Raw genomic sequence first — 23,316 nt, 5'->3', positions numbered from 1 at the left:
ATAAAAATCAGAAAATGTGTGTGGGGGGGAGTATAAAAATGTAGATTTTTTACAATGTGTTTGAACTTGTATGACCATCAGTTTAAAGCAAGTAGATATTGGGAATTCCCTGGAGGTCCAGTGGTTAGGACTTGGAACTTTCACTGCCAGGGCCTGGGTTCAATCCCTGGTTGGGGAACTGAATCATGCAAGCCATGCAGCGTGGAAAAAAAAAAAAAAAAAAGGCAAGTAGATGTACATATAGCTATGGATCAACATACTTGAATTCCATGGTAACCAAAAATCAAAAACATAAAACAGATTCACAAAAATCAAAAATAAAGGAATTCAAGCATACTACAACAAAATCATCAAACCACAAAAGGAAAGACAAAAAGAAGAAACAATCAAAGAACTACAAAAACGACTGGAAAACAAGGTTTAAAATGGTAATAAGTACATACCTAGCATTAATTACTTTAAATGTCAATGGACTAAATGCTCTAATCAAAAGACATAGAGTGGCAGATTGGATTAAAAAAAGCAAGAACCAGGGACTTCCCTGGCAGCACAGTGGTTAAGAATCTGCCTGCCAATACAGGGGACACAGGTTCGATCCCTGGTCCGGGAAGATTCCACGTGCTGCGGAATAACTAAGCCCACGTGTCACAACTACTGAGCCTGTGCTCTAGAGCCCACAAGCCACAACTACTGAGCCCACGTGCCAAAACTACTGAAGCCCGCATGCCATAACTACTGTAGCCCACACACCTAGAGCCCATGGTCCACAACAAGAGAAGCCACTGCAGTGAGAAGCCCACACACCACGACGAAGAGTAGGCCCCGCTTACCGCAACTAGAGAAAGCCCACACGCAGCAGCGAAAACCCAATGCAGCCAAAACTAAATAAATTAAAAAAAAAAAAAAAAAAAAAAAGAACCAGGACTGCCCTGGTAGTCCAATGGTAAAGAATCTGCCTTACAATGCAGGGGACATGGGTTCAATCCCTGGTCAGGGAACTAAGATCCCACGTGCCATGGGGCAACTCAGCCCATGTGCCACAACTACTGAGCTCATGCGCCTCAACTAGAGAGCCCGCGTGCCACAAACTAGAGAGCCCACACGCTCTGGAACCCACACACCACAACTACAGAGCCCACGTGCCCTGGAGCCTGTGTGCCGCAACTAGAGAAGAGAAAACCTGCACGCCACAATGAGAGAGAAGCCCGTGCACCATAACAAAAGATCCTGCATGCTTCAATGAAGATCCCATGTGCCACAACTAAGACCTGATGCAGCCAAAAATAAATTAAATAAATAAAAAATAAATAAGTCTTTAAAAAAAGAAAAACAAGAACCTACAATATGCTGCCTACAAGAGACTCACTTCAGGGCTAAAGACACACACAGACTGAAAGTGAGGGGATGGAAAAAGATATTTCATGCAAACAGGAATGACAAGAAAGCAGGGGTAGCAATATTCATATCAGACAAAATAGACTTTAAAACAAAGGCCATAAGGAAAGACAAAGGACATTACAGAATGATAAAGGCATCAATACAAGAAGAGATATGAACCCAATATAGGAGCACCTAAGTATGTAAAACAAATACTAACAGACATAAAGGGAGAAAGTGACAGTAATACAATAAAAGTAGGAGACTTTAACACCCCACTGACAACAATGGACAGATCATCCAGAAAGAAAATCAATAAGGCAACAGAGGTCCTAAATGACACAACAGACCAACTGGACTTAACTGATATCTACAGGACACTATATCCAAACAAACAAACAAACCCAAAAACCCCCACCTTCTTTTCAAGTGCACACAGAATATTCTCTAGGATAGACCACATACTAGGGTCACAAAACGAGAAAAATGGGAAAAGGATGAACACATGGAGACTAAACAACAAGCTACTAAAAAACCAATGGGTCATCAATGAAATCAAAGAAATCAGAAATACCTTGAGACAAACAACAATGAAAACACAATCTTACAAAATCTATGGGATAAAGCAAATACAGTTCTAAGAGGGAAGTTCATAACAACACAGGCCTTACTCAAGAAACAAGAAAAACGTCAAATAAACAACATAACCTACCACCTAAAAGAATTAGAAAAAGTAGAATAAACAAAACCCAAAGTCAGCAGAAAGAAAGAATAAAGATCAGATATGAAGAAAATAAAAGAGATTAAAAAAACAATAGAAAAGATCAATAAAAGCAAGAGCCAGCTTTTGAAAAGATAAACAAAATCAGCATACTTCTAGCCAGGCTCAACAGGAAAAGAAAGGACCCAGTTAAACAAAATGAGAAATGAAAGAGGAGAAATAACAACTGATACCACAGAAATACAAAAAATCATAAGAGTTTACTATGAACAGTTATATGCCAACAAATCGGACAACCTAGATGAAATGAACAAGTTCCTAGGAACATACAGGCTGCCAAAACTGAGTCAAGAAAAAACAGGTAATTTGAACAGACCAATCACTAGAAATGAAATAGAATGTTAATTAAAAAATCTCCCTGCAAACACAAGTCTAGGACCAGACAGCTTCATTAGCAAATTCTACCAAACAAAGAACTTACACCTATCCTTCTCAAACTATTTCAAAAACTTGAAGAGGACGGAAAACTCCCAAATTCATTCTATGAAGCCACCATCACCATGGTACCAAAACCAGACAAAGACACTACAAGAAATTACAGTCCAGTATCTTTGATGAATACAGATGCAAAAATCCTCTACAAAATATTAGCAAACCAAATCCAACAACACATAAAAAGGATCATACACCATGATCAAGTTGGATTCATTCCAGGGCCACAAGGATGGTTCAACGTATGCAAATCAATGTGATACACCACATTAACAAAAGGAAGACAAAAACCATGTGATCATCTCAATAGACACCAGAAAAGCATTTAACAAAATTCAACATCCATTCATGATAATGTTCCCTCTATACCTACTCACCAAAGTATAGAGGGAACATATCTCAACATGATAAAAGCCATTTATGACAAACTCACAGCCAATGTAATACTCAATGGTGAAAAGCTCAAAGCCTTCCCACTAAATTTTAGAATAAGACAAGGATGCCCACTCTCATCACTTCTATTCAACATAGTATTGGAAGTCTTAGCCACAGCAATCAGATAAGAAAAAGAAATAAAAGGTATCCAAATTGGAAGGGAAGAGGTAAAACTGTCACTACTTGCAAATGACATGATACTCTATATAGAGAACCCTAAAGTCTCCACACAGAAACTATTAGAATTAATACATGAATTCAGCAACGTAGCAGGATACAAGATTAATATACAAAAATCTGTTGCATTTCTTTACACTAACAAAGAAATATAAGTTTAAAAAAATCCCATTTAAAATCACATCAATAAATAAAATAAAATACCTAGGAATAAACATAAGCAAGGAGGTGAAAGACCAATGTGCTGAAAACTATAAAACACTGATAAAGGAAACTGAAGATTCAAAGAAATGGAAATATATTCCATGCTCTTGGATTGAAAGAATATTGTTAAAATGTCCATGCTACCAAAAGCAATCTACTCACTTAATGCAATCCCTATTAAAATACCCATGACTGGGACTTCCCTGGTGGCTCAGTGGTTAAGACTCTGCGCTCTCAATGCAGGGAGCCCACATTCAAACCCTGGTCAGGGAACTAGATCCCACATGCATACTGCAACTAAGAGTTCGCATGCCACAACTAAGAAGCCCACAAGCCACAACTAAGGAGCCGGTGAGCCACAATTAAGGAGCCCGCCTGCTGCAACTAAGACCTGGTGCAACCAAATATATATATATATATATATATATATATATATATAGAGAGAGAGAGAGAGAGAGAGAGAGAGAGAGAGAGAGAGAGATAAAAAAAAAAGTACCCATGACATTTTTCACAGAACCAGAACAAATAATCCTAAAATTTATATGGAATCACAAAAGACTAAGAATTGCCAAAGTAATTCTGAGGAAAAAGAAGAAAGCTGGCGGAGTAACCCTTCCAGATTTCAGTCTATGCCACAGAGCTACAGTAATCAAAACAGCATGCTGGACTTCCCTGGTGGTGCAGTGGTTAAGAATCTGCCTGCTTGGACTTCACTGGTGGTGCAGAGGTTAAGAATCCACCTGCCAATGCAAGGGACACGGGTTCGAGCCCTGGTCCAGGAAGATCCCACATGCCACGGAGCAACTAAGCCCATGTGCCACAACTACTGAGCCTGCATGCCACAACTACTGAAGCCTGCATGCCTAGAGCCTGATCTCTGCAACAAGAGAAGCCACTGCAATGAGAAGCCCATGCACTGCAATAAAGAGTAGCCTCACTCGCCACAACTAGAGAAACCCCACGTGTAGCAATAAAGACCCAACACAGCCAAAAATAAATAAATAAATAAATGTTTTAATTAAAAAAAGAAAAGAATCTGCCTGCCAATGCAGGGGACAAGGGTCCAAGCCCTGGTCCAGGAAGATCCCACATGCCACAAAGCAACTAAGCCCATGCACCACAACTACTGAGCCTGCGCTCTAGAGCCTGTGAGCCACAACTACTAAGCCCGTGTGCCACAACTACTGAAGGCTGTGCACCTAGAGCCCATGCTCCGCAACAAGAGAAGCCACTGCAATGAGAAGCCCACGCACCGCAAAGAAGAGTAGCCCCCACTCAACACAACTAGAGAAAAGCCTGTGCACAGCAATGAAGACCCAACACAGCCAAAAATAAACAAAACAAAACAAAACAAAACAAAACAGCATTGTACTGGCACAAAAACAGACATAGAGCTTAATGGAACAGAATAGAGAGTCCTGAAATAAACCCACACACCTACAGTCAATTAATCTATGACAAAGGATGCAAGAATATACAATGGAGAAGACAGTTTCTTCAGCAAATAGTGTTGAGGAAAGCTGGACAGCTACATGTAAATCAATGAAATTAGAACATTCCTTCACATTATATACAAAAATAAACCCCAGATGGTTTTCAGATCTAAATATAAACATGACACCGTAAAACTCCTAGAAGAGAACACAGGCAAAACATTATCTGACACAAATCGTAGCAATATTTTCTTAAGTCTCCCAAGGCCAAAATATAAAACCAAAAATAAACAAATGGGACCTAATCAAACTTAAAAGCTTTTTCACAGCAAAGGAAACCATCAACAAAATGAAAAAACAACCTATAGAATGGGAGAAAATATTTGCAAATGATGCAACTGACAAGGGGTTAATATCCAAAATATACAAACAGCTCATACAACTCAATATCAAACCCAATCAAAAACAGGCAGAAGACCCAAATGGACATTTTTCCAAAGAAGACATACAGATGGCCAACAGGGACATGAAAAGATGCTCAACATCGTTAAGTATTAAAGAAATGCAAATCAAAAACCACAATGAGGTATCACCACACTTAATAAATTAGGAGCATGGGATTAACAGATACAAACTACTATACATAAAATAGATAAGCAACAAAGATTTACTGTATGGCACAGGGAACTATATTCAATATCTTATAATAACCTATAATGGAAAATAATCTGGAAAAATATAATTGAATCACTGCTGTACACCTGAAACTAACACAATACTGTAAATCAACTATACTTCAATTAAAAGAAAATTTTTTTTATTAGTAGTGTGTGCCAAAAAAAAAAAAACATTACTGGGGGAAAATCTGTGAAAACTGATGGAGTCTGAGGATTAGCTGGTAAGAGTGTATTAAAGATAATTTCCTGATTTTGATGACTGACTGGAATCATGAAAGAAAATGTCCTTTTTGCAGGAAATAGACACTTAAGAATTCAGGAGTGATGGGGCATCAGTTGGCATCTTACCCTCAAATAGTTAGAAGATAAATTCTTTGTCCTGTAAAGTTGTGATTATTTTTTTTTTTAAGTTGCAACAATGGAATGTTATTCAGCCTTAAAAAAGAATAAGATTCTGACCCATGCTACAACATGATGAATCTTAAAGACATTACACCAAGTGAAATAAGCCAGATACAAAAGGACAAATACTGTATGATTCCACTTATATGAGAGATAAATTCAGAGACAGAAAGTAGCAGGGTAGATGCTATGGGCTGAGGGGAAGGGAAAATAGGGAGTTATCGATTAATGGGCATGGAGTTTCAGTTTAGCATGATGAAAATGGAGACAGATGGTGGTGATGGTTGTACAACAATGTACTTAACACTACTGAACTGTGCACTTAAAATGGTTAAAATGGTAAATTTTATGTTTTGTACATTTTACCACAATTTTTTTTAAAAAGGCAGTGAAACCTCACTGCACTCCCTGTTCCTCCCCACCCCAATTCCCATAGAGGAACAAAATAAAACTTCTCTTACCTCTAAATTATCAGGGCAGTATTTTTGCTCTAAATCCCAAGAGGGCGTTTCACCAAACATCACCATTAGATGATCAATAAACCTAAGGAGATATAACATGTACTTTCTGGGTATCAATAACTCATAATCTGTTTTCCTACATCCCATGCCCTGGACACCAATTCACAGAGATATCAAGAATGTATAAATCAGGAAATGCAGGCTTAATCCATTTTGACAACAGTGCCCAAAATGTGTGTATCACTTGTCCTATTATGACATAGTAATTCTCTTTAAACTCACTCAGGATTAACAACATTCTTATATTCAGCCACATTCTAAGCATTAACCCTATGAAATCACATGTTAAAACGCCAGATATATGTTTTCTTATAAATATACCCTTCAGTTCTATGCAGGTACTACCTCCAATGATTTAATCTCTCACGAGACAAGTACCAGCACTTGACAAACACTGTACTGTGGTCTGTCACTGCAAAGCTACTTAGTAAAAGGAGAAATCAGCTATGGAATAGAGAGGTTATACCAACCAGACTGTGTAAAACCCTCTAAAACTATTCTCTTTCCTCCTCAACCAAAAATCCACCTGTCCATCCTGCGGAGACAGCAGGGAAGAGCATGCAAGCCTAGCAGAGGGCTCCTGGGGAAGGAAGTACCTGGAGTCCTCGTGAAAGGCAGAGATGAAGTCTGACTGGGCATACTCTGGGTACAGAAGGAGCACAGGCCAGCTCAGGCTTCCCCCATCATCTACACTCAGCCTGGCTCCGTAGAGGTTCTCAGAAGTGAGCCTGTTCAGGATGAGCTCACCGAGACCTTCTGAGGCTGAATCTTCTTCATCCTCTCCAACAGCTTCAGACACTAGCTTGATGTTCCTAGCCTGGGTTAAAAAAAGAAAACACACACCTTATGTGTGGAAGGATGCAAACTCATTTCACTAAAACAAGGAAACCATAACACTACGAGCTCCCTGAGAGCCAGCTCTACACATGATTCGTCTTCATTATCCCTGAGACTTGTTTAACTCACCTTTACTGGGCATCTACCACATGCCAGACTCTGTCACAGACATGAGCTAGACATGGTAATAAGTACAACACAAGCTAAGAAGTAAAGCTGTGGAACTGTAGACCGTAAATAATTAATTCAGCCTGGGGGCTGGAGGGGACTGGGGGATGCTAGGCCTTGAACAATGACTTTGAAAAGCAGAAAAGCTGGGGGGCAGGGGAGTGGGAAGGGCATTCTACCCCAAGTAACAGCCAAGGAACAGCATGTGCAAAGGTACAGAAAAGATGCAGAGAGAGGCATGTACAAACATGGCAAACGTTTCCATTTAGCTAGGACATGGGATAATAAAAATAATGCACACATTGACTTAATCTTGACTGTCTCATAGAAATAAGGATAAATCAAAGGTCTGAATAGTAGAGTCACCTCTTACGTATGTTGTGTGGAAGCTCCTAAGGCTAGCACACAAGGGGAAAATGACATGTAATCAAAATTACCTTGATGGTATCTCCTAAATCAGGGGTTGGCAAACTTTCCCTTAAAGGATCGGATAAGAAATATTTTAGGTTTTGCGGGCCAAATGGTCTCTGTTGATATTACTCAACCCTGCCACTGTAGTGTGAAAACAGCCATTGGTAAGACATACACAAACAGGCAGGGCTGTAAGCCATTGGCTGCAGCTTGCTGACCCCTGCTTTAAACCACTAAAATGTAGTATACACAGCTTTGTGTATATTACTCTTGAGATTAATTCTTAAGTACACTGAAGTTTGAGATGCACAGTTAAAGGAGAGAACCAAAATAAGGTCTGTATGCAAATGTCTGGGCATTCCAATATTCTACATTTTAGAAAATGACCAAATCCCTCTGGAGTATTCCCTTCTGTTTAATCTGTTAACGTGTTAACAGATTCCTTGTTGTGCGGAGGGACTAGTGGAGTGCATCTTAGAACCGCGACGTTCTCAAAGTCAACAAGTAATTTAAATAGGCACATAATTTAACTCGGCAAAGAATGAAACCAAGAACCTACCCCACAATCTCATAGCCTGTATTACCTCTCCTGAGTAGCCAAGGCTCAAAGTGACTTGTGAAAGCAAGATTTGGCTCAGACTACATTCATTTAAAATGCAGTAAGGAGAGATAGAATTTTGTGTTGTTATAGTTAGAAGAGCTACATCCTAAAAATTCACTTTCTCAGGATGCAGTATAACACAGGGGCTGAGAGCAAGGACCTGGCTCTGACACATATTAGCTGTGTGAGGTTTCTTCATCTCCCTGAGACTATGTGCTCAGCTAGCAAAAACAGGAGCAAGAAGCCCTACCCCAGAAGGCTACTGTGAAGATTAGATAATGCTTAACCGAAAGCTACTAAATTCAGTATATGTTACCTGAAACCAACACATGCATGCAAGTGAGAGAGCTGATGGAACTCAGAAGGTCTGATTTGTCACACTGCTTCACCAAAAGCAGAAAGAAAATGTACAACTCATTCAGGTAAAGCATTCCCAGAAAGGTTCCCAATAGGCTTCAGGATTAGTGGATTTCACAAGACCAGAAGGGCCTAAAGTTTGAGAACTCACCACGATGGCCTGGAGTAAAGCCTCATTCTGATCCTGCTCCTTCTTTTCTTTCAACTTTGCTTTCCTTATATCCCTCTGTTCAGTTCGCTGAAAATGAAATTCAGATGCATCAGCTCCAGAGAACTTGCCTCCGCTTGTTACCCCAGCCTGATCCTAAATAGCTATCTGGTCTCTATTCAACCCAGGCTCCTGTATATGAAGGGATACCAGTGGCTGGATTCAGTTCAATAAACATTTAAGCAGCACATATCTGGGTGCCAGGACCAGTGGCAGCAAAAATGTTAAAATCTACCCAAGGAGCTCATAGTCCACTGAGGGGGACAGACATGTAAAAAGGTCTACGTGTTAGCCTGGTAGTATGAACTGAGTGCTATGAAACACAGAGAAGGGAGTGACTGATTCTGCCCCATCGAGAAGGTGGGTTTAGACAGAAACCAGATGAAAGAGAGAGGGCATTCTTGGTAGAGGGACTGACATCAGGGCCAATGGGGCATTTAAACTTCTCTGTTATGGCTGGGGTTTAGGAAAACACACTGGAAAAACGCAGGCCAAGAACTTATCAGAGCCTCTGCCTTTTGCACAATTACAGTCCATGAGAGAAAAATACCACCAGTCTACTTCATCTGGCAGAAATATAATTTAGATTTCCTTCTCCTGCTAATCTACCCAAAGCCAGGTGATCGTACTCCTACCTACCCTCAGGATTGTGATTAGTAGAGGCCAACTTTTTCTGTAAACGGCCAGACAGTAAATATTTTAGGCTTTGCAGACCATGTATGGTCTCTGTGAAATATTATCTGGCTTTGTTTGTTGCTTTGTTTGTTGTTTATAACCCTCTAAAAATATGAAAAACATTCTTGGTTCATAGAACGTACAAAAACAGAACAAAGGCTGGATTTGGCCTGTGGGTCAGTTTGCTGAGCCCTGCTCTAAAATATAGCACCAGCCATCCCTTATCCTCCCCACAAGAGCCCCACAAGGGCTAACACAGATCTTCTTTTTCTTATGAACAAAGTCTACCCTTTCAGGAGACAACGGCTGATAATTCTTGGCCATCCTTCTCCAATCCAGTCTGCCAAGAGCTGCAAAAACCCTTTCTGCTGTTAGGAAGTTTGATTATTCTACCAAGAGTAATCAAACCCATGGATACCACTAGAACTATGTCCAGTTCTGCCTTCACAGTTGAGCTACACCGGACCACAGTGTCTGGTCCACATTAGAGAATGATTAAGATGGATGATTAAGGATGACTTGTATTCTGTCCCATGTTGTTTTTCCTCTGACTTACAGATGCAAGTGGGAGGATGTGATTTCCCTGCTGTCTCACCTGAAGTTTGGGGTCTTGCAGCCCGCCTGAAGCCCACATAACCCCTAGGTCAGAGGAGTCCTGAACTATGAAGTTTGCTGCCCCTTTATATATGTAAAAAAAGTCAACTCTGTTGAGAATTTAAGTGTATAGTTAGATGAGTTTTGACAGATGTATACCGAGTACCCAACACGCCAATCAAGATAGAGAACATTCTAGAAAGTTCCCTCATACCTCTTTGCAGTCCATCACCCTCCCATCCCATCACTGATAGGTTTGTTTCTTTTCATTACCAAGTCATATTCCATTGTTTGAATACATCACACTTTGCTTATCTATTCTGTTGATGGACACAAGGGCTGTTTCTAGATTATTATGAATAAAATTGGCTACCAACATTCTTATACAAGTCTTGTTATGAACATGTTTTCATTTCTCTTAGCTAAATACCTAGGAGTAAAATTGCTGAGTCATAGGATAGGTATATAAAACTGACAAACTGATTTCCAAAGTGGTTTATATCCCACTGACAATTTATGAGAGTTCCAACTCCTTCACATCTCTGCCAATATTAGGTATTGTCAGTCTTGTGAACTGGGATTGCACTTTTTTTAAAAAAATTATTTATTTATTTATTTATTTATTTTTGGCTGTGTTAGGTCTTCGTTTCTGTGTGAGGGCTTTCTCTAGTTGCGGTGAGCAGGGGCCACTCTTCATTGCGGTGCACGGGCCTCTCACTGTCACGGCCTCTCTTGTTGCGGAGCACAAACTCCAGACGCACAGGCTCAGTAGTTGTGGCTCACGGGCCTAGTTGTTCCACGGCATGTGGGATCTTCCCAGACCAGGGCTCGAACCCGTGTTCCCTGCATTGGCAGGCAGATTCTCAACCACTGCACCACCAGGGAAGCCCAGCACTGATGTTTAAGTTGCATTTTCCCCCCACGTGACTAATGATACTATGTATATTTTTATGTGCTACTGTAAATCTTTTGAGAAGTGTCTGTTTCTTTTGCAAAATTAAAAAAAATTTCATATTGAATAAATTTCTTTATGTATTCTGGATACAAATCCTTTGTTAGATATACAGTTGACCCTTGAACAACACCAGGGTTAATCCATGTATAACTCATAGTCGGCCCTCTGTATCCTCTATTTTTCCACATCCTCAGGTTCAACCAACCATGAACCACCCATGTAGTTCTGTGGTATTTACTATTGAAAAATATCCGCATGTAAGTGGACATGCGCAATTCAAACTCCTGTGGTTCAAGGATCAACTGTATGTAATACAAATATTTTCTCCCATTCCATGGCTTGCCTTTTAATCTTCTTATTGATGTCTTTTATAGAATAGAAAATTTTCAGTTTTGACCAAGTCCAATTTATCAATAATTTTTTACTTCATGGTTAGTATATATTTAAAAAAAATTTTTTTAATTGAGGTGAAATTCACATGACATAGAATTAACCATTCTGAAGTTTACAATTCAGTGGCATTTAGTACATTCACTTTATTGTGCAACTACCACCTCTATCTAGTTCCAAGACTTTTCAACACCCTAAAAAGAAATCTCAAGCCCATTAAGCAGTCACTCAACATTTCCCCCTTCCCCCAAACCCTGGCAACCACTAATGTGCTCTCTCTCTACAGATTTATGTATTTTGGATGTTTCATATACATGGAATCATACAATATGTGTTCTTTTGTATCTGCCTTCTTTCCCTCAGCATGGTATTTTTAAGGTTCGTCTACACTGTAGCATGTATCAGTACTTCATTCCTTTTTACAGTACTTTATTCTTTTTTTTTCTACCATCTATCTACCATGATGGACATTTAGATTGTTTCCATGTTTTGGCCATTATGAATATTATTGCTATGTACATTCATGTACAAGTATTTGTTTGAATATTTGGTTTCAATCCTTTTGGGTATATACCTAGGAGTGGAAGTGCTGGGTCATATGGCAATTTTATGGTTAATTTTTTTAGGAACTGTCAAACTGTTTTCCATAGTAGCTGTACCATTTTACATTCCCACCAGCAACTTATGAGGGTTTCAATTTCTCCACATCTTCATCATTTGTTATCTTCCTTTAAAAAAAAATTAGAGCTATCCTAGTGGGTATGAAATAATATCTCACTGTGGTTTTGATTTACATTTCCTTAATGACTAATGATGTTGAGCATCTTTCATGTGTTTGTCAGTCATTTTTGTATTATATTGGAGTGACATCTATTCAGATCCTTTGCCCACTTAAATAATTGGGTTGTCTTTTTAATTATTGACATGTTAAGAGTCCGTTATATATTCTAGATAAAAGTCTCTTATAGATATATGATATAAATATTATCTCCCATTCTGTGGGTTGCCTTTTCACTTTCTCAATGGTGTCTTTTGAAGAACGAAAGTTTTTAACCTTTGATGAAGTCCAGTTTACCTATTTGTCCTTTTGTTGCTTATGCGTTTTGTGTCATATCTAAGAAACCATTGCCTAACCCAAGGTCATGAAGATTTATGCTGATGTTTTCCTCTAAGAGTTTTACAGTTTTAGTTCTTTGAACCATTTCGAGGTAGAGAGAGAGTGTGTGTGTGTGTGTGGGGGGGGTAGGGTCCAAGTTCATTCTTTTGCACGTGGATATCCAGTTGTCCCAGAATCATTTGTTGAAAAGACTATTGCTTCCCCATTAAACAGTCTAGGTACCCTTGTCGCAAATCATCTATATATAAATGTGAGGGGTTATTTCTGAGCTCTCAATTCTATTATATTGATCTATATGTCTATATTTACACCAGTACCACAATGTCTTTATTACTATAGCTTTATAGTAAGATTTGAAATTGGGAATTTTGAGTTCTCTAACTTTATTTTTGTTTTTCAGGATTGTTTTAGCTATTCTGGGTCCCTTGAATTTCCATGTGAATGTTACAATCAGCTTGTCAATATTCTTCAAATAAACTAATTGAAATTTTGAGGAAGATTACATTGAATTTGTACACCAATTTAGGGAGTACTGTCATCTTAACAATATTAAGATCTGATCCATAAAGGACTTCCCTGGTGGTCCAGTGGTTAAGAATCCGCCTTCCAATGCAGAGGATGTGGGTTTGATCCCTGGTCGGAGAACTAAGTTCCCACATGCCGTGGGGCAACTAAGCCTGTGTGCTGCAACTACTGAGCACACGGGCCACAACTAGAGAGAAGCCCATGTGCCACAAGGAGCCCATGCACCGCAGCAGAGGATCGCGCATGCTACAGTGATGATCCCAACAAAGATCCTGCGTGCTGCAACTAAGACCTAATGCAGCCAATAATAAAATAATAAAAAATTTTTTAAAAAGATCTGATCCATGAATATGGGATGTCTTCCCATTTAGGTTTAATTTCTTTCAACAATGTTTTGTATTTTCAAAGTATAAATTTTATGCTACTTTTGTTAAATTTATTCCTAAATATTTTATTCTTTTTGATGCTATTGTAAATGGAATTTTCTTAATTCCACATTTGGAATGTTCATTAAAAGTGTAGAGGATACAGCTGATCGGTGTATTCTGACATATCCTACCAGCTTGGTGGACTAATTTGCTAGTTCCAATAGTTTAGTGGATTCTTTAGAATTTTCTATATATAAGCTCATATCATTTACAAATAGAGTTTTACTTCTTCCTCTCCATCATTTTTGAAGGGTAAGTTTGCTGGATATAGAATTCTTGGTTGACAGTCTTTTTCTTTCAGCACTTTTCATGTCATCCCACTGCCCTTTGGCTAACATGGTTTCTGATGAGAAATCAGCTATTAATTTTATTGAGGATCTCATATATGAAGAGTCACTTCTCTTTTGATGCTTTTAAGATTCTCTTCTTTGTCTTTGACTTTTAACAGTTTGATTATGATGTGTCTGGATATAGATTTCTTTAAGTATATCCTACTTGGTGTTTGTTAAGCTTCTTGGGAGAGTAGCTTACTATTTCCCATCAAATCTGGGAAGTTTTCGGCTGTTACTTCTTCAAATATTCTTTTACCCCTTTCTCTATCCTGGGACTCTCATTATGCCTGTGACATGCCTGATGGCATCCCATAAGTCTCTCAGTCTCTCTTCATCTTTCTTTGTTCTTTTTTCTTTCTATTCCTCAGACTGAGTAATCACAATTGACCTATCTTCAAAGTTCTATTCTTGAACCCCTTAGTGAATTTCTCATTTCAGTTGTTAATTTTTCTTTAATGATATTCCCTATTTGGTGAGTGAGTGTTCCCATGTTTTTTGGGTTGTTTTTTTTTTTTGCGGTACATGGGCCTCTCACTGTTGTGGCCTCTCCCATTGCGGAGCACAGGCTCCGGACACGCAGGCTCAGCGGCCATGGCTCACGGGCCTAGCCGCTCCGCGACATGTGGGATCTTCCCGGACTGGGGCACGAACCCGTGTCCCCTGCATTGGCAGGCAGACTCTCAACCACTGCGCCACCAGGGAAGCCCCCCCATGTATTTTTTGAAGTTCTTTAGACATTGTTTCCTTTCGTTTTGTGGACAAAGAATGTCAACTGCCATTTCAGTAAACAAAAGATGTTGTAGTCATAAAGCCATCAGCCACCGCAGCCACCCGAGAGCGCACCCTGAAGGAATTCAGGATGGAAAAAAGAGAATACTGGCCCTAGATATTTATGGTGCATATCAAAGGAATAATTTCAATGAGCCCGGACTCTTACATCTTCCCATACATAGAAAAGTGCTAAATTCTTTAACTTGAAATGTGTTTCTTTAATTAGCAGTAATCTTTTGATGTTCCACTACATGTGGAACAGTCCCTCAGAGCTATATGAGAGTCTGTATCCCAGGCTTAAGCCCTCAGTAACTCTGCTGAATAAAACATAATTCTCAACTTCTAGATTGTGCATTTTTTTTTCAGTTGACAGTTTTGGTGACCACAAAGGGACTCAGGGCAGACTTCTCTGCTTCACCTGACCTCTACAAGGAGCTGGAGTCTTGGTACCAGCAGAGGCCTCTTGTGCCCATCTGCCTCAGAGTCCAAACAAATTTGGGTGAGTCTCTCTTGGTTCTCAGATCTCCCAATTATTGGTTGTTTGAGTTTTATTCAGTTGTATATAACCAGTATCTGGCTCCCCAGCTGAAAAGATACTGGGGGAGCCCAGCTGAAAGATAACAGGAAAAAGTACATCCTGGTTGGAAGACATTGCGAGTTGCTCAGTCAAGAGATACTGAGTGATCTGGACTGTGTGACTGGGTGAGAGGCTGGCCTAATATCTTTTCTAAATGAGGGGCATCAGAAAGCCAGCCTCCAACTAACACCCCAGCCAGGTTTATGTACGTACAAAACTTGTACTTACTTAATTGGTAATTAAAGGAAATCTCACCCTGAAAATGGCCAAGAGGAGGTTCTTTTATTGTGTTCGCAGTTAAGTTAGAGAAAGACAGCTTGATAAAACATCTCTGCAGAATTCTGACCTTAAAGAAGCAAAAGCCCTTCTAGAGGGAACTTGCATTTCTCTCCCTGTGCCTTTGAGATGAAAACGTTCTACCTGATCTTCTTCAATGTGGGGGGGGAGAGAGAGAGAGAGAGAGAGAGAGAGAGAGTGTGTGTGTGTGTTTTAAGAGCCTGTTCTCTGCCATCTGGAAGGTACACATATGGTGTACATTTCACAACCAATCGAACAGACTGGGATTCTGAGCAGTCTCTTGTCTGACTGTGTCAATTCTCAGGGGCTTTTGTCATCTGAACCTTAGTTGCGTCAGCCTGTACAACAAAGGCCTTTACTTTCTTACGCTATTTTTGGGAGTACACTTTCTAGATCTTGTATAGGCAGCATCCTTCGCACTCTCCTGTGGGGACGCCTCTTGCACCTTATTGGTTTGAGTCACTATTAGGATATATCTAGTTAATGGCCAGACAATGGATCTTTTAAATTGGAGAAAATTCTAAATTGGTATATTTTTTAGAGAGCTCTCATTATAAACAGCTATTTTACTGGTACCTATGATAAAGCCAAATTAGAAGGTGGAAAAAATATATATGTAAAATGGTTAACCTAAGAACTCCTTAGTTTGTTTGTTTATTTAATTAATTTATTTAATTTTGGCCACACGGCTTGCAGGATCTTACTTCGCACCCGAGCCCTAGGCAGTGAAAGCGTGGAGTCCTAACCATTGGATCGCCAGGGAATTCCCAGAACTCCTTAGTTTAAAACAAACAAATAAAAAAAACAGTTTGGGAAGCCTTATTTGTGATCTCTGCTTCCCCTCAATGGGTCTTACAGATGCTAATAAAAACATTAGGATAATTAATGTTAATTAGGTTGATTAACAGGGAAGTAAGAAAAAAACTGAAAGAAAGTCTAGAGACTTCTTCCCAACAAGGTGGAAATTTTAAAGGGTCTCATCCCAAATGGATAAAGAAATCTTTAGACGGTTATTAAGAAATGGGATAAATAAAATGAACATTAATAGGATTAAAAAGGTTCTGATACAACACTACCTAAGGTTGGATGGGCCAAAGGGACCCTCTATTGGTCCCCAACATTAAAGGGCCCCAAACAAGTCTGTTCTATTTACCCCAGTTTAAAAACTATGTGTTATGTGTATGTGTGTGTGTGTGTGTATATATATTTAAAAGGCTAGAAAAAAACTACACTGAGATACCCGACTAACAATTACTTGGGGCAACAGTTAGGCCAATTAATCAAGTTAAAAGATTGACAAAAAGACCTGAGTGCCTTGGCTCAATCTCTCACTGGGGACCCCAGAGCCTTTTATACAAAAATAGATAAAATGGTTGAGGGATAAAAAGAAAAGAAAGCTTCTAGGACTGTTGTTAAGACCAAGGCTTGTCGATCGGATCCTGATGGAAACTAGTTAAAGGTATAAAAGATGACAGAATAGGGCTTCCCTGGTGGCGCAGTGCTTAAGAATCTGCCTGCCGGGGCTTCCCTGGTGGCGCAGTGGTTGGGAGTCCGCCTGCCGGTGCGGGGGACACGGGTTCGAGCCCTGGTCCGGGAAGATCCCACATGCCGCGGAGCAGCTAGGCCCGTGCGCCACAACTACTGAGCACTCTAGGGCCCGCAAGCCACAACTACTGAAGGCTGCATGCCACAACTGCTGAAGCCTGCACGCCTGGAGCCCGTGCTCCACAACGAGGGAGGCCACCGCAGTGGGAAGCCCGCGTGCTGCAACTGAGAGTGGCCCCCGCTCACTGCAACTAGAGAAAGCCTGCGCACAGCAACGAAGACCCAATGCAGCCAAAAATAAATTAATTAATTAAAAAAAAAAAAAAAAAAAGAATCTGCCTGCCAATGCAGGGGACAAAGGTTCGAGCCCTGGTCCAGGAAGATCCCACATGCCGTGGAGCAATGGAGCAACTAAGCCTGTGTGCCACAACTACTGAGCCTGTGCCCGAGAGCCACAACTACTGAAGCCTGCATGCCTAGAGCCTGTGCTCTGCAACAGAAGACACCGCAATGAGAAGCCAGCACACCACAACGAAGAGTAGTCCCCGCTCGCCGCAACTAGAGAAAACCCACACACAGCAACGAAGACCCAACGCAGCCAAAAATAATTAAATTAATAATTTTTTTAAAAAGTTGACAGAATAGAAAGTTTATATAAATTGGTGTATTTAAAAGGGCTATATGTAAGATGGTTATATCCCTTTTGCCTAATTATATTGTAGGATAGACATTATGTCTCACTGGGGAATGCTTCCCCTGCCTGCTATTATAAGACAGCACATATAAATCTGCCCCCCAGACAGTATTAATTAAACATACTAAAAGAAACCAACAAGGTTACCTGAGCCCACACTATATGAAATAAAAGCTGGGAGTTAACATGCAGCGGCCAATAAAAATAATAATAGAGACTTTTGCTCTGGGTTTACCCTATACACTCAGAGAACCTTGGTTGAATGCCTTGTGCAAACTTTTGAAGGCATGATAAATTGAACCCTAAAGTTCTAGAACATAGAACTCTTAATTTTCAGATAGTTGGAAATTTTCTCACTGATATAAACATGCAAATTAAAGAAAATATAGTTGGGCAAATCAATCTTTTAATACCATTTAGGCAGCAGACCAGTTCTTTAGAGAATTTAAAGCAACTGCCTGTATGTTGCAAACCTCTACAAATCAGAAATGTAAATACAGCCCACAAACAGCTGAGACTGAGCCTAGTTAGCTCAATCAGGTAAAACCTGAAACCAAAGGAGACAAAAGGGCTCTTTTAAACTCAAACTGCTGGAAAGGCTCCCTCACTCAAAATCTAACTTATAGCCTCCTTAAGGGATTTATCAAGGACAAATATAAACCTTAAGTCTTTTCCACAAACAGCATAAGCCTTAGTCATCTGAGCAAATAAATTTAACTTATTCCAATTGCTACTTATAAACTAGTAAGTTTATATTATAATACCTGATTTGTAACTACATGTTAAAGCTATGAGATCTCTAGTTTTGTCTGCTTATATGTCTGTGTGTACATTATATATATAAGATGTCTCTACCTCTGGAAAATATTATCAAAATTAAGTTTATAAAACAGCTCCATTTAATTGACTTAAAAGTAAGCACTTACAAATTAAATTTTTCTAAATATAATGGAAACTGGCCAGAATGAGTTTCAGGTTCACATGACCTAGGAAATATTCAATATTAAATTGTATCTGGTAATAGAGCTAGCTTAAGCTTGTTGGTTTAATCAATATAGACATACCTTACTTTTATTGTACCTAGGTTAACTAAGTTCATGTTATTTCTGTTGCAGAGTTTATCAGCAAGAAAAATTAACTTGGTATTGTTGACTGAAAAAAATGCACAACCTGAAAGTTGAGAATTACGTTTTATTTGGAGGACTTGCTGAGGACTTACGTCTGGGAGGCAGCCCCTTAAGTCCTTGCTGAGGACTTAAGCCTGGGAGGCAGACAGCTCTAGGAACTGCTCTGAAGAGGTAAGGGAGGAGCCAGGATATATAGTTTCTACATAAAACCAGGTAGTCGGAACATCGAAAGATTACTGTTAAATAAAAACAGACATCTCAGTTAATGAATTTAACACTTTTCTATGTATGGGAAGATGCAAGAGTCTGGGCTCACTGAAATCATTCCTTTGATATATATGTTATATCTTAACTATCTAGGGCCAGTATCCTGTTTTTTCCTCCATCCTGAATCCCCTCAGGGTGCACAGTCAGGGGCAGCTGCAGTGGCTGATGGCTTGATGGCTGCAACATCCTCTGTTTACTGATAATGGCAGGTGACATTCTTCATCCGCAGTATGATATCTTCGTAAGTTATAAAATAAAGGTAAATGAGACAAGAGTTTACAGGTGAACTCTTAGGAATAATTATGTTTTGGGTATGTCTATCTAAAATAGTTTCTCCTGATTTTTGGTAACTTGAGTTTTGCTAAGTTAAATTAAATGATGAGAATTCACTGAATACCCAAGTCATTTCAAATAAAATACTGGAACATTAATTGCTAAACAGGTCTAAATTTACCTACTTTTGTCTCCTTACAAGAGGGAAACTAAAGATGTTTGGGTTTATTAGACATGTCTTGTACCACATTGAGGAAAGAAATTACACTATGAGAGGATATATGTTTCTAGAGGTTCTAGAATATTCCTAAATTTGCCAATCAGGAAATGCTAGTATGACAAACAGTTCACAATTACTTGCTGCTTGTCAGTTTTTGCTAGAGATTAAGATTTTTAAAGGTTAAAACTGTAATATGTAATTAAAGCCACTAAAAACAATAAGGGAAATGTTTCAGTATGCAAGTAAAGTATGATGTGTGTTTTCAGCAAAAGAAGGTATGAGGAATGGAAATACATTTTAAGGGGAACAAGTGATTTTGTCCTAGAGCTGGTTGTTTGTAGATGGAAAAATAAGGAACAAACTAATATGGATACAGAAAGTTGTGGAAGGTTGTAGAAAGGAAGCCCTGAAAAAGTTTTGCACATGGTCAGGCTGGGACTAAATTAACGAGGTAATTGGATTTTGTTACTAAAAGTAGGTTAGTGCAGGACTAGATTTGGTTCCTCTCTCTATTAAGAGAAAAAAATTTTCTTGGAATACTGTTTTTGATAACAGATTATATGGGTTTCTTTGCCTTTAGGTGATGTGTATTTGCTTTTGAAATCTTTTTTTTTTGTCTGCATTGGGTCTTCGTTGCTGCATGCAGGCTTTCTCTAGTTGCGGCGAGCGGGGCTACTCTTGGTTGCGGTGCACGGGCTTCTCACTGTGGTGGCTTCTCTTGTTGTGGAGCACGGGCTCTAGGTGCACGGGCTTCATTAGTTTCAGCACATGGGCTCAGGAGTTGCGGCACGTGGGCCCTACAGCACGCGGGCTTCAGCAGTTGTGGCACTCAGGCTCAGTAGTTGTGGCTTGCAGGCTGAGTAGTCGTGGCACATGGGCTTAGTTGCTCCATGGTATGTGGGATCTTCCCGGTCCAGGGATCGAACCCATGTCCCGTACATTGGCAGGCAGATTCTTAACCACTGCACCACCAGGAGAGTCCCTGTTTTTGAAATCTTTTGTCACTTTGGTGAAGTGAGTAAGTATTGTTTCACAATGACCTATGAACCTATTTGACCAAGTCAAACCTTTTGAAACCTTTTTGATATTCTTGACACACTTCCCAAATATCAAATTCTAACTGAAGTTCTTTTGACCTCCAGCTAACTCTGGGAAGCTTCAAAGGAACCCTGAGGCATCTCAGAGGAATATGAAACTAATTAGGTTTATTTGGTATGTTAAATTACTTGAAAAACACTGTCAAGTGATTGGAGATAAACCTTCTTAGATTATGCTGTGTGGGTAAATGTTAATATAGATATTCCAAATTTTATATGGAATTCCTAAAAATCTGATTGTCCTGGTATGTTATCAGTCATAATTCTAATTATTATCTTAAAATGTTGTATGTCACAGAAATAACCAAGTTTCTTGTCAATTACATTGTAATCAGATCTTTAACCATGCCATTTTAAGTCTTTTGTCATTTACAGACAATCAGTTTTACTTTGATGCTTTTATAAAATGAAAATCTTCAAGAAGATTCACAAGAAGGACTTTGAAAAATATTAATTTCTGATAACTTTTAGATCATACCACTGAAATGGGTAAGAAATTACAAAAGGGGCTTCCCTAGTGGCTCAGTGGTTAAGAATCTGCCTGCCAACGCAGGGGACACAGTTTCAAGCCCTGGTCTGGGAAGATCCCACATGCTGCGGAACAACTAAGCCCGTGCTCCACAGCTACTGAGCCTGAGCTCTAGAGCCCGTGAGCCACAACTACTGAAGCCTGTGCACCTAAAGCCCGTGCTCCACAACAAGAGAAGCCACCACAATAAGAAGCCCGCGCACCACAGCAAAGAGTAGCCCGTGCACCACAGCGAAGAGCAGCCCCCGCTCACCGCAGCTAGAGAAAGCCCGTGCACAGCAACGAAGACCCAATGCAGCCAAAAATAAATAAAATGAAATAAATACATTTATTAAAAAAAAAAGAAATTACAAAACTCTAATGGAAGACCCAATGCCTCCATCTAGATCAACAGGACTTAATTACATGGGACTGAATGAACTGATAAATATGATTTATAATTTTATGACTTTTTCTGAACTATACTAGCTTTTAATTTTGGCTTTCCAAAAAGCTTTCCTCTTATGGCAACCATGACCTACAACCAATTGAGAAAGTATACCTTTGTAAACAAAGATGAAATATTAATTTTTTTCTCTCTACCTGATCCCTCCTGCATTTGGCTTCTCCAGCTGGCTCCCCTGTGGACCTGATGGTTTACCGTGACAATATTACAACTAGCTATACTAACCATTATTTTAACTTGCTCTCTCTTGTTGTTTTCAAATTATTTATACCTGTGCCTCTCTTTGCTACACTACAACTTTATTAATTTACTAGCTATATTACTTATATCCTGTCTGTTTTATAAGATTGCTGTCTCTTGCACTACCCAATGTGTAACCAGGCCTCCAACAAAATTAATGATGGTTAAACATCTTGAGGCAGTTGATCATATATACAACTCTACACAGAATAACTGTAATAGTGCAACTCTAGATATAGGAAGAAGCAACAAGGGAAAACATTTCCTGGATAACAGACTAGTAAGAGAGGCGATCCAGAGAATTTAAGATTATCAACAGGACCTGATCCAAAATTAGCACACTGAGTAGCCTACCAACAGACTCTTTGCCTGATCTAGGAATGAGCCTTCCTAGCGCAGTGGGAAAAAATTGGTCATCAAATGCCTCCCAAACATTGGTTGAATTTATGATCAAGAGGAGGCACTGTGGACAAAGAATGTAACCTGCCATTTCAATAAACAAAGAATTTTGTGGCCATCAAGCCATCAGCCACTGCAGCCACCCTGATGGTGCATCCTAAGGGATGCTCAGCATGGAAAAAACAGAATACTGGTCCTATAGTAAACGTGCATGTCCAAGGAGTAATTTCAATAAGCCCATCTTCCCATATAGAAAAGCACTAAATTCATTAACTTGAAATGTCTGTTTTTAATTAGCAGTAGTCTTTTGATGTTTGACCACATGGGGTTTTTTTTCCCTATATCTTTGCTTCTCCCCTACCTGTTCAGAACGGTCCTTCAGAGCTATCTGAGAGGCTGTATCCCAGGCTTAAGTCCTCAGTAAGTCTGCTGAATAAAACTTAATTCGCAACTTCTAGGTTGTGCATTTTTTTCAGGCAGCCGTTCTTAGAACATATTTTAAATAGCTGGTTGAAAGTTTTTTACCTTTTAAGTCTCATGTCTGGGCTTCCTCAGGGACAGTTTCTGTTGATTTCTTTTCCTGGATATGGACCACACTTTGATCCTTTGCATGTCCTGTAATTTTTTGTTGAAAACTGGACATTTAAAATAACATAATGTGGCAACTCTGGCAATCATATTCTCTCTCTCCCCTCCCCAGTGTTTGTTGCTGCTGTCGCTAGTGTTTGTTTAGTGACTTTTCTGAACCAATTCTGTAAAGCCTGTATTCTCTGTTATATGTGACTAATAAAGTCTCCA

General features: G+C 39.5%; 1 protein-coding gene across 1 annotated transcript in view; it reads right to left on the bottom strand.

Annotated features, from left to right (window-relative positions):
- Positions 1-23,316, bottom strand: part of TTC4 (tetratricopeptide repeat domain 4) — a 41,239-nt gene that overhangs the window by 7,663 nt on the left and 10,260 nt on the right. The window contains exons 6-8 of the mRNA XM_082615332.1: positions 8,965-9,051; positions 7,036-7,256; positions 6,380-6,461 (exon numbers count right to left, since the gene is read on the bottom strand). Of these exons, the coding sequence (XP_082471458.1) occupies positions 6,380-6,461; positions 7,036-7,256; positions 8,965-9,051 (390 nt within the window). The remainder of the gene's footprint in view (positions 1-6,379; positions 6,462-7,035; positions 7,257-8,964; positions 9,052-23,316) is intronic.

Source organism: Mesoplodon mirus (assembly GCF_964341445.2).
Source record: "Mesoplodon mirus genome assembly, chromosome: 3".
Classification (NCBI taxonomy): Eukaryota; Metazoa; Chordata; class Mammalia; order Artiodactyla; family Ziphiidae; genus Mesoplodon; species Mesoplodon mirus.
The sequence above is the reverse complement of the archived record's forward strand: the minus strand, read 5'-3'. Positions and strand labels throughout refer to the sequence as shown.